Genomic DNA, 12,440 nt, shown 5'->3' on the forward strand with positions numbered 1-12,440 from the left:
AATTTCGACGGAAAATCGCAGCGATCGCTGCGATTTTGCACAATCATTACATTCCTGCTGACGACCTTGGATGCTTTCTGTCTTTTGAAAAAAATCTGGAAATCTTCCTAAATTGGATGCCTGTATATTTTTTTCTCTTTCATATGGTATTTAGACCTTATTGATTAAGTAAGTCAACAAAGGTTTGTTAATTAAGCATTGGTTATTTTTTTGGAACAAAGAAGAAATGCTCATGATTAGCACAAACAAAGGCCTATCAAACATACAGTGGGTGCCGTTCATTCACTCATTTTTTTCTTGGCCGCATTTAGTTGGCACATCCGGTATGTAACTTCATAGTATTTTACAAAGTCTATTAAAGAGCATTGTTTCTTATTCTGCCTGTATTTCACTATGTTGAACTTTACCAGGCTGCTCTAAAGCTCCCTTGACCACTTCCAGCCTGTGGTATGCAGGGAGGTCGAAGCAATTTTTGCACTTATCGGTGGAATGAGCTGATGTGCATCACTCATTAACACTGAGCAGTGCAAAGAATAGTGCCCTGCGAAGGTGTAGGATTCATCCTTAGCAACATTGGTGGCAGAGTGTGTAAAGTTTGGGGAGTTAAAGTGTTTGTAAAACTGAGTATAATATAGTAGAAGCGACATGCAGCCAGAAAGCCAAGCAGAAGTTTTAGGGGCGTCTGAGTGTGCATGATGATGTGCTGGGTGGCCGTGCTTTACAGGCAACCCTCCCCTGCTGCTGTGCTACACCAACTATGACTGCTTCATACGTGACCGACACCTTGTTTGCGATGGCAGGTTCTGCCGTTGCAGGCAAGGCTACCACACAGAACTCACTGCTTGGGGTTGGCGATGCGCAGGTAGGTCAGTGCTGTTTGCAATAACCTGGTGCTAGTACAGGGATTTCCATGGTATTCATGTGATCCAGCATGGATCAAAATGAGTCACACCCCCGAAATGTTGTCTTAGCACAGAGTTTATACCATGTGTTCCACTGTTAGAGGGTACATTTGCGTAGAGTGCAGTTAGCGTGACGGGCACCTTTCTGCACTGCTGTGCAGTGCATTGACATAGCCAGGACTTCTAGCTAGGGTGCTAGCAATGTGAGCGATACAAAGTAATGTTCCATTTGACAGCTGGCTGCACTCTGCAGAGAGTCTACATCTTCTTCAGGAATGACCTTGAACAACTTTGATTGCAGAAATAACAAGAGGGCCTTAGAGTCTTGGATTACTTGAATGACAGTTTGGAATAAGACTTGGTAGTCAAAGCCACCATAAGATGTGATGAACTTCAAAAGCCTTATGTAATGTAGAATTCCAGATGTTTAAAAAAAAAAAAAAGTTAATGCAGTGTCTTCGGCTGTGGTGGTAGATAGTGCACCCTACCATTAATGACTACGAGAATGTCATAGTTTGCCTTCTTCCAGCTTCCCTGAAAGTTTGACATGCTGCAGATTTGTATGTGTAGTGTGTTCAAAATCAATCCAGATTCCTTGTTTGCAGTGTTTTTTCCATGTCACTGGGCAGCTCTTATTAGATGCTAAATCCTACCATTATTACTGTAAGGTTTTCGTAGATATTACGGGTTTTTCCCAGCTATGTGTACCTGCTCATTTTAGATGTGCTGTACAGATCAGTGTGAGCAGTGGCACTTGTGTTGTTCTGCAGATTCCTCAGGCTTACAGCGACCTGTTCACGGTGGGGTGGTGTCAGTGTTCAGGATTTCACCAGCAGCCATCCTTATCGCTTGCATTATCTTGGGATACATGTACGTACCACAGGTTTCTACACAGACACTTTTATCATTTAAAATTGGTCCTTACTCTCCGCAGTGGTGAACACGATGTCTCGGTTTGAGTTTCTGGATGGAGTCAAAATGAAAAGATGCTTGCATACTTGGCTGCTGATATTTTTATAAATAAAAATGGGGGCTGTGCTTCTTTAGTACAGTACAGCTTAAATAGGAGCTACTTGGTGAGACATCATTTGTTTTGCCACACTGCTTTCCTGCACAAAAGATGATAGACAACAAGGCACAGCAGTACTTTATTTGGGGTATTGGGCTACAGCATCTGTTGTTAGCCTCTATGGTGGTTTAGGGTGCTAAACCCAGTTAGTCAATATCTGTCATAGTCTAGACCGCTTATAATGCAAGTCGCTGGTGTCACAATTATCTGCACTCTAAGCAGTACCACACTATAACACAGAACATTTGAAAGGCTGCACATATGCAAAACATGTACAAAAAGCAGCCGTGCATATTCTAGAATCGAAGCATACTACTGGGATGCTTGCATCTGTTTAAACTTACAAGTGTTTAACAGGTAGAAGAGTTGATTGTTGGGCTATTTGGTCGTCCATATTTGAAGTAGTAGCTTAGCGCAAATAAAACCACGGACACAAGGAAGACAGACAAGGACAAGCGCCACTCACAACTGTTTAATGGAAGGAAGGATAGTACATATATATATATATATCCTTGTCACGCATGCGCCTACCAAGCAGAAGAGTAGCTGGTGCACGCACATCAAAGGCGGTTGCGCAAGAAGTTAAATTCGGCATCCAGTAATGTGATAGAAGGCTCACTCACACATCTATCTCTATTCTTCTTGATAAAGAAGGCCTCAAGAGCGAGCCTGGAAGAGGCGTTGCCGCTCCTGCCAAGAATAGTTGTAGCAGAAAATCGAGCGTCGCAACCACACGCGGTAACATGAGCCACCAAATGTGCACCCTTATCCTCTTTTTTCTTTAGTTTTTGCGCATGTTCCCTTAACCCTTTCGCTGTCGGACTTTTCTGTCCATGACACACCCCCAGTGTTGGCTTGGTTTCAGGGAACGAGCATAACAGGGAATGAACATAGCAATTTATTTTTGATTATAATTGGTATACAAATAACATAGTCAATGGAATATGCACATTTCAGTGTTCTGCAGCTGTTGTTAGTAAACATCATCATCATCATCAGCCTGACTATAACATCCGTTCAACATCCGTATCTGACGATGCGGAACTCGCCTTTTCCTCGGATGAGACGCTGTCCGAGTCCGAATCCGAGCTCGGCTCGTATTCTGAATCGGAAGAGCCACCACTCTAATGAGCAAGCAAAGGTCCCGCGTGCTCAGCCATCCGAAAGTAACCGCGCGCAGGGAGGATGCGCTTTCATTCGCCCGCGCAACGGAGAGAAATGGGACTTTGCGTGATCAAGAAGACAGAGGGAGGTGGAAAAAGGCTAAAAGAAAGTTTGAGGGGCTTTACGTTTACTGCTGCAAGCCGGAAGTGAGGGTGCCGCGAGAGAGCGAAAGCAGCACTCGAGTCAAGTGTCGGTCCCTTTTCAGAGGGGCAACGGCGCGAGCCCCTAAACTTGACCCGCCATAGCAGACACACCAACAGAAGAAAAATAAAAACCTTCAAACCAGCGGAGATGGCAGAACAACCCTTGAACCCATAACCACATGCGTGCGATGCATGATCCAGCGAACACGGAGCACCCGCACCACTCAGCAAAGTGAGAGGGGAGAGTGGCAGTCGCACCGTACTCTTCAATACATTTACCAACACAGTGCGGGGCGAAAATACGAACTTGTAGAAAGATTCAACAGATGGCGCAGCCACTCCAGAAGCACCAGCTTTTGCGCTCAGGCGCGAAATTTTGAATGCACGATAGAGAATGTACCGGTACGTCAGTGACACTGTGGGGGGGAAGCGCGAAGACGTACCGGTACGTCCGTGACAGCGAAAGGGTTAAACGGTCATTCACACAACACTCAGTTTGACCAATGTAGAGCTGCTTATGCAAGGGAATTGCATAAACAACCCCTCTGGAGCACTCAACAAAGGGCTTTTCATGCCTTGTGCGGCAGCCCCGCCTGCTCTTACAGCACACTCGAGAACACAGCTTCGAAAGCTTGTTGGGCGCAGAGAAAACCAGAGGAATACCATGACGGTTAGCAACCTTTTTAAGGTTGTGTGACACCTTGTGTACATAGGGAATAACCTCTGGTCTTACCTTCGGTTGTTTGACCTCTGCTCTCGCCGTTCGTGCTCCAAGCTTTACTTTTTGCAGAAGAGACTCTACTATAGCGTTGACGACCGTCAAAGGGTAACCAGCTGCCAAAAGGCGTCCAACTTGGTTGGTAAAACTAGACCGCATTTGGTGTACGCACGATTTCCGCAAAGCCGATTCCAAGCAAACACTACCAACTGCTCGCTTCACCACTTTAGAGTGTGCAGAATCGTACGGCAGCAATTGCTTCATGGCTCGCGGTTGATAGGACCAGCAGACGTGGCCAACTTCAAAAGACAGTTTTAAATCTAGGAACTGCAGGCCTGTGTCGTCAGGAAGTTCATGAGTAAAAACGAGCCCTTGGCCTTGGTTGTTAAAAGCTTCTGAAATAAAAGCAGGGGATGTAAAGTCACCCTTATTGTTTAAAAGCACCAAAAAATCATCAACATACCTACAAACTTTTAAAACCTGCCCCCCATTAAAAACCTGCTCTAAAGACCTATCAACAAAAGACAAAAAAATGTCGCACAAAATAGGAGCAACACAAGACCCAATACACACTCCCCGACGTTGCAGATATGGCTGCTCGTTGTAAAGAATAAAAGTCACACTTAAATAAAACTCAAGCAATGTTAAAAAGCTGTCCACTGAAAGGCCAGCTGAGTTCTGGAAGTCGCCTACGTCGTTGTATTCAATACATTCCCTTAAGAAAACCAGAAGCTTGTCCTGAGGAATTGAGTAGAATAGATCTTCTATGTCAACGGAAAAACCATGCTTAAGCTTTCGAAGCTGTGTTCTCGACTTTGCTGTAAGAGCAGGCGGGGCTGCCGCACGAGGCATGAGAAGCCCTTTGTTGAGTGCTCCAGAGGGGTTGTTTACGCAATTCCCTTGCACCCTTGTGGGCAGCTCTACATTGGTCAAACTGAGCGTTGTGTTGTGTTTAAGGGAACATGCGCAAAAACTAAAGAAAAAAAGAGGATAAGGGCGCACATTTGGTGGCTCATGTTACCGCGTGTGGTTGCGACGCTCGATTTTCTGCGACAACTATTCTTGGCAGGAGCGGCAACGCTTCTTCCAGGCTTGCTCTTGAGGCCTTCTTTATCAAGAAGAATAGAGATAGATGTGTGAGTGAGCCTTCTATCACATTACTGGATGCCGAATTTAACTTCTTGCGCAACCGCCTTTGATGTGCATGTACCGGCTACTCTTCTGCTTGGTAGGCGCATGCATAACAAGAGGATATATATATATATGCACTATCCTTCCTTCCATTAAACAGTTGTGAGTGGCGCTTGTCCTTGTCTGTCTTCCTTATGTCCGTGGTTTTATTCGCGGTTAGCTACTACTTCAAAAATTTAACAGGTAACATCCGAGGAGCCGCAGTCTTTGCATGAAAGAAAGTAGCACAGAAAGAGAAAGTGCTATAGAGTTTTCAACAAATTTTTCAGACCTGCTTAATTATTCGGACTTACCTGTGGCACTGACTCTAGTGAACCACTGTAGAACAGTGACAGAAATCTCGGACACCCTAATTGTGCCCCGTCGATTTCTAAGACTGATCCACGTGCGCACAATGTAAAAAACATGGCTATCGGGAACCAAGTTGCAACCATTCGAGTGCTGCCCGTGCTCCATATTCGTTGTCAAGGTGGTTCCTCTGCTCTATAAGTGCTGTATAGCCACAGCAAAGCATTTTATTGACTCGGCACCAAACTGCAACTTTGGGTGCAGAGGCCCGATGAGGCACGCTACTTAGGCTAAGCTGGCAAGATTGTCAAGCGGCATGCCATCACAGAAAGCTCGCCCTTGACATGTTCATACCTGTAGGCAATTATATAGAGATCAGGCATGCAATCACGCGCCAGGCTGAACTGACAGCAGTGTGCATGAAGTGGAGTTTGGGTTCGCGGAAGTTCAGCCATCAATTACCACGAAAGCTTGTGTGTGGTGAACAAAACTAATGCCCCAAACTGAATTTGCAAAAAGCAGAAACTGACAGCATCGCTAAGTCAAGGTTGTGACAGGGGAACACGAAAAGCACTTGCAGCATCGACCGTTGTGAAATTGTTCACATTCGTTTTTTCAGCCTGCCACCGTTTATTCACATATTTTTGCAACCCCTTCCGTGTTAAAAAAATTTGTTGGCTATACACAAACCGAAGAGCTAAAGAGTGACAATGCGCACCAGTTAGCACAGAGTGCGTGCCGCTGCCAAGCGCCTGCAGCTTCTCCAACGCCCGTTCAACCCCTACATAGCCGCAGAGCCCATACATGGAGCTCACCGTGGATTTTCTTTATTATTTTTTTTTTTCGTTCCCTGTTCTTTCACTCTGCGTCTCGTCCTCCTCCTTCGCGTTGCTCTCCCCTCAGCTAGCGCACCTCACTGAGAAGCACACTCGCTGCCTCACTTGTCTGCGGGATTTTCAGGCAGCCGCACCATAACCAATGTTTCGTCTTGCACGGCTGCACTGTAAGTGGTACGTGTATACATTGAGTTTTATTGGGAGGGTTAAAGGGAGTCGGGAAAGACTGCATTGTATCCAGTCCTGTGCTAAAGAGGTTACTTTATATGTGGTCTGTACTGTACAGTATTTTGCTTAGGGCTGTAAGATGTGCAGCCATTGTGGGTGAGCATTTTTGTGCATGGTTAATGGGCTCCTGTGGACCTTTGTTAGTGCAACCTCTACACCCTTGCATCAAACTGGCTACAGTATGTGTGGCATCACCACTTCTCCAGGAAGCGACGCCAGAAGCCTGACGCGGGCCAAGGGCTGCATGACCGCCAATTTGGAAGCCGCACACATCGATACATCATCCCATTCCGCCGTGGAGTCTCCCTGCGTGAGGTGGCTCAGCGTAAGTGCAATGTACCCCCCCCTTTCCCTTGTTTTTAAGTAAGCTACCAGTAGACCTTCCCACAGTTATAATTTTCAGCTGATGATTTATTTATTTATTTGACGTAGTAGTTCTGCGGAAACCCGCAAGGTGGAGAGAAGTAACACATTGCTCAACAAATTGCTACGAACGGGTGGATGTCTGATTTCCCTTTATTTATTTATTTATTTATTTATTTATTTATTTATTTATTTATTTTCAATACTGCCAGTCTCTTTCCGAGACCATAGCGGGTGGACATACAGATTGTGCATGTGGGTATAATATTACATCAGCACCACATGGCAAAACAGGAACAGGAATCCAATGCAGTGACAGTCATCACAAAGGTATAAGAGTTAAAGGTATGCACAATAACTTTCCTTAATAATAATTAGGAATGAATGGCGAGCTGAAATTCAATGAACAACGCACTTGTAATGCCTATAACTTATACACATTTATAATAGAAATAATATACAAAGTACACATTTTTAACCTCAGATAACACAAAGTAAACAGCAGAAGATAACAGAAATTATACACGAAATGGAGTGGTACACAGGCAGATAACAGTAAACCTGAAAGCACTCTGTTGTGAGCACTCGGCCACTAATATGCTTCCAATGATGGCGAAATGCCTCTGGGGCTGAGAGCATTGCTGCATTAACAGATGATATTTTCTATTTTAGAGGCAAAGTCCGATAATGGATTCACATTAGTAACCGAGGGATCTAAACAATTCCATTCCATGACAGCAAGGGGAAAAAAAAGAGTGTTTGAAAGTGTCATTGTGGTAAGCGTACTCTTTCAGTGTGTGTGAATGTTTGTGCCAGGTTACACGGGATTCTGATGTATACAATGATGTGTCAATATTATAATAGTTGGGAAGTAGCTGAAAAAGACATTTCAAGGCACGCTTGTTTTGCTCTAATCTCAAGTGTTTGGAGGCCAGAGCTGGTTAACATATTTTTGGGAGAATCAGTGCATTTATATTTGTTGCAGATGAATCTTGCAGCCTTCCTCTATACATTTTCTAGCTTTTTAATGTTATTGACTGTATAAGGAAACCGTACTGGGTTAGTGTATTCTAATACCAGTCTAACATAGGTAGTACAGAATAAAAGATTGATGGGCCAGCCAGAGGCATCTGCGAAGGTAAAACAGATTGCACAGAGCAACTGAAGTAGGGTAATATATTAGAAATGTACACATCCTATCTGAGGTTTGAAGCAATCGTGGCACCTAAATATTATTGTTCATTCACTTTTTGAAGCTTAATGCCTTTAATGCTGTAATCATATTTGATAGCTTATTTCTTTCGCATCATCAGCATACATACTGTATTTCGAGGGTTAATCAACATTTACCACATGTTGCACCAGTTCGAGAGATGGTTTAAGGAATCAGTTAGTGCAAGGTGGCGTGAATGACTGTTAATTTCTTTGTAAATAATGCAGTCGTCAGCGAAGAGCCTAATGTTGCAAGAGATTGTCTCTGACATCATTAACAAAAATAAAAAATAACAAAGGCCCCAGAAGAGAGCCTTGTGGTACTCCAGACGTGACAGGCAGTGTTTCTCATGGTACTTGCTTAAACAGGACGTATTGGGAATGGCCACTTAAAATGTCTTTAGTCCAATTTATTATTAATCCATCTCCAATACAATTTCGGAGCTTTGCAATTAATTTGTTATGACATACAGAATCAAAGGCCTTTGAAAAGTCTAGTAGTATAATATCTGTTTGCGCGCAGTTGTTAATAGACAGTGCTGAATTATGAACAACCTCTGTTAGTTGTGCTATAGTCGATAATCTCCTATGGAACCTGTGCTGGCTAGACGACAAAATGCCATTTGTTTCCAAGAAAATGATTAAGTGTTTTAAGATTATATGTTCCAATATATTGCACGACGTGCTGGTTAACGATATTGGTCTGAAGTTTAAAGGGTCCTCGCTATTTCCTGCTTTGGAGATCGGTGGTATTTTAGCTTTCTTCCAATAGACTGGAAGTTTTGATACGGCGAGAGATTTGAGGAAACCAACCAGCCAAGGTACCGTATTTACTCCGTTCTAATGCGCAATCGATTGTAATGCGCACTCGTTTTCCGTGACCAAAAAAAAAGAAGAGTACAATACCGCACACCTTATGGTTTCATATAGAAATACTATTTTCTTTCATTTGGAAAAACAGATTTATTCCAATACACTAAAGTTGCGATTAATAAAAACACAAACGGAAGCGGCGTACCTTGCCACCAAGGTTTTCACTGCGCTGGTACGAGTCGCGTGGGGCAATAGATATCTCTCGTCGCTATCGGACAACTCCTTATCGCCATCAACAGACCAAAGTATTTCGTCCTTGTTGTCATCCATGGCATTCGAAATCCCGCACTTTTTAAAGGCCTTGTTGACCATGGCATATGGGTTCGTGCACCATGCATTTTTCACCCATCCAGCAAAGTCCTGCAGCGAGGCACGCTTCATATTATTGGCGGGCGTGAATTCGTGGCAGCCACTGACAAGCCATTCAGTGTAGAGCACCCGAATTCTATCTTTAACTGGCTTGTTCAAACAAACATCGAGCGACTGGAGCTGCGATGTCATGCCGTCGGGTATCACGACAAGGTTGGTGTTGCATGCAGCCAGCTTGTCCTTGATGCGCTGTTCAAGGTGGCACCTGAACGCGTCAAGCACAAGCATCCCACGCAGACCCAAACTGCCACTGGGTCTCTTCCGCCAAATGTTATCAATCCAGTCAGTGACCAAATTCATGGTCATTCAACCTTTTTCATTTGCGCACACATTCATACCACTCCGAAACACGATACCTTTCGGGAGCGTCTTCCGTCTGAAGATAAGATACGGGAGCAGCCTGTGCCCATCCGCAGTGCAACAAAGCATTGCGGTGACTCTAGTTTTTTCGTGGCCAGAAGACAAAACGCGCCCTTGCTTCGCCCCCTTCTTTTCAACGGTTGTGGTGGCAGGCATGTCAAAGTAGAGCGGCGTCTCATCGACATTTCCAATCTGGCCGAAGTGGTAACCGTTTCTACGGTGCAACTTCAAAACGTACCGCTGAAACCTGCGCAATTTTTCTTCATATTCTTCTGGCAATTTTTGGCATATCCTTGTCTGCCTTCGAAGAGAAAAGCCTTTTCTTTTCTTAAAATTTGATAGCCAGCACCTGCTTGCTTTGAAGTCGCTCCACATTAGCCCTATCTGTAGGGCTAACTGAATCGCCCGTACTTTGAACAGATCGGTCGTCACAGGCCGCTGTGCCGCTCGTTGCTCTCGCACGTATTCCACGAGCAGCTTTTCTATTTCGGCGAATCGGCCTTGCTTCGGTCCACTGAAACCCTTCCTTGTTGCTTTGCTGGCGAAAATATTCTCCTTATTTTTGCACCAGTGCCACACGCAAGTTTCGGGAACTCCGAACGCCCGTGATGCGGCCCAATTTCCATTCGTCTCCACGCACATGATAACTTTCCTTTTAAATGTGGCATCATGGTGTACTCGGCGTGTCTTCGCAGTCGGCGCTTCCATGCTGATTGAATAAACACAGAAAATGAAAAGACAGGTGGTAGACTAGGTTACACCAGCGCCGGGTTACATGTACAACATGGAGGTATGCACATGGAGGATGCTACAGCGGCTAGGCAAGAAGTGCATACGAGGCGGCCATTTTTCAAATGCCGATGGCGATATAGTAACGCAGATTTACGGTTGTACTCGATTCTAATGCACATGCAATTTTTGGAGCCGTTTTATCAGAAAAAAGGTGCGCGTTAGGTTCGAGTATATACAGTATTTGCTGCAGCATTCTGCATATCGTTTAAGAAAAGGGTTGGGGATGTTGTCTGGTCCCGAAGATTTTTTGGGTCTAGTTTGAGCAAAAGACTAAGTATTCCTTCGTCGCTTACACCTACAGTGCAGTCCACTTATAACAATACCACATATAATGATATATCGGTTATAACGATGGGTCGACATGAGAGTGTCATTTTATGCATTAGGTCTATGGGGAAAAAAATCATTTATAACGATAGGTTATTCACTGCATATTGGATATAACCATCAAAATTTTGCTGTCTGGACGGCGTTTTCCGTGCCAAATAATCGTAACATTTGCGTTGCTTAGTTCCCTGAAACGAACGATGTCGAGAAGAGGCAATGTTTACCTCCGTAAGTTCGTATCTGCCGCCATTACCGCACAGCGCGTCCCGCCCCGCCCGCGTACCGGATAATAGCTGAGTATGCGCAGCGCGCCACAAGATGGCGCTAGCTGCTTCATGCACATTGGCCACAGTCGCTCCAAAAGAGAGAGAAAGAAAAAAAAAAGCGACAAGCAAAGCGGCACGGTGACGCCCGTCCCGCGTCTCTCTCTCTCGATAGCAGGCTGACGCCACCGAAGCAGCATGCAACCAACGGTTCGGAAGATGGCACCGACAAAGCGCAAAGCTGTGGCGCTTGACACGAAGATGGATATGTTGCAGGACTCTCGATGCGGCATCAAGGTGAGCGCCCTTGTGAAGAAGTATGAGCTCGCCCAGTTAACGATACCAACCATCTTGAAAACCGGGAGCACTGCGATTGTGAAGGCAGGAGCTATCAGCGGCCATGCCGATCAGCGGAAAAGGGTTAGAGACCCTTTGTACGCCGAGGTTGAAGAGGCGCTTTACCAGTGGTTCATCACAAATTGCTTCAAAAAGGCGGGCTTTGTGCGTAAGGACGAACTTCCCCAATCCACTGAGACCAACACGGTGGAAGCCGCTGACATAACCGAGCTATGGTGACACAGGTGGTGCGTCGAAGGAGGAGTTTTTGACTGCAAACAGTGCTGCCTCGTTCTGCGATGAGGTCACCGACGAGGCGATCGCCGAAGATGTGCTGTCTCGACAGATGGCAAAGTTGTGCGATGGTGGCGACAGCAGCAGTGACAGTGGCAACGAGATTGACAGTGGCTTCTTGACCCTGACCTCGATGTCCATGCAAAGTGCACTGTCGTCGATTGACTCATTGATTTTAAGCATGCTAAAGGACTGCCGCCAGTGTTCACGCAGCAGCTGGAATCCATGCACACTGCGCTTGTGAAGCTGAAGCTGCCTCAAAATCAAGTCCAGATTTCGGACTATTTCGGCGCGCCTAACCCTTAACACGGTCATTGGCACTAGAAATACAGTTTGTTTTTCACGGCCTACTTTCTACATCATCTATTCTTTAGAGCAAGTAGCGAATTCGAGTTAGGAGCTGCAAATGTATGTTCCGCATTTATTTAAAAAAAATTTTTTTTTTAATAACTGCAGTCCAGATATAGCGATCATCGGTTATAACGATCATATTTTTTGTCTTTCTCGATATCGTTATAAGTGGACTGCACTGTATTGGGTTGATTCCCATAATATCGGGGGGTATAAGCTGTGGAATTGTTCAGTTATTGTTCAGTTCAGTTATAGAGTGGAAAATGTTGTACACAGTAGAACCCTGCTGTTACGTTCCTCACTGCTGCGTTTTCCCGGCTGCTACGTTGTTTTCATCCGGTCCCGGCATAGCTTCCATAGG

At 45.0% G+C, this 12,440-nt stretch overlaps 1 protein-coding gene across 2 annotated transcripts in view; it reads left to right on the plus strand.

The window, feature by feature from the left end:
• The window catches only part of LOC126533189 (uncharacterized), a 112,835-nt gene that overhangs the window by 58,926 nt on the left and 41,469 nt on the right, over nt 1-12,440 (plus strand). For both annotated transcript variants that reach the window (XM_050180461.2, XM_055071633.2), the window contains 3 exons: nt 725-862; nt 1,673-1,772; nt 6,746-6,864. In XM_050180461.2, the coding sequence (XP_050036418.1) occupies nt 725-862; nt 1,673-1,772; nt 6,746-6,864 (357 nt within the window). The remainder of the gene's footprint in view (nt 1-724; nt 863-1,672; nt 1,773-6,745; nt 6,865-12,440) is intronic.

The sequence above is a fragment of the Dermacentor andersoni genome, chromosome 7 (genome assembly GCF_023375885.2).
Source record: "Dermacentor andersoni chromosome 7, qqDerAnde1_hic_scaffold, whole genome shotgun sequence".
In the NCBI taxonomy this organism is placed as follows: Eukaryota; Metazoa; Arthropoda; class Arachnida; order Ixodida; family Ixodidae; genus Dermacentor; species Dermacentor andersoni.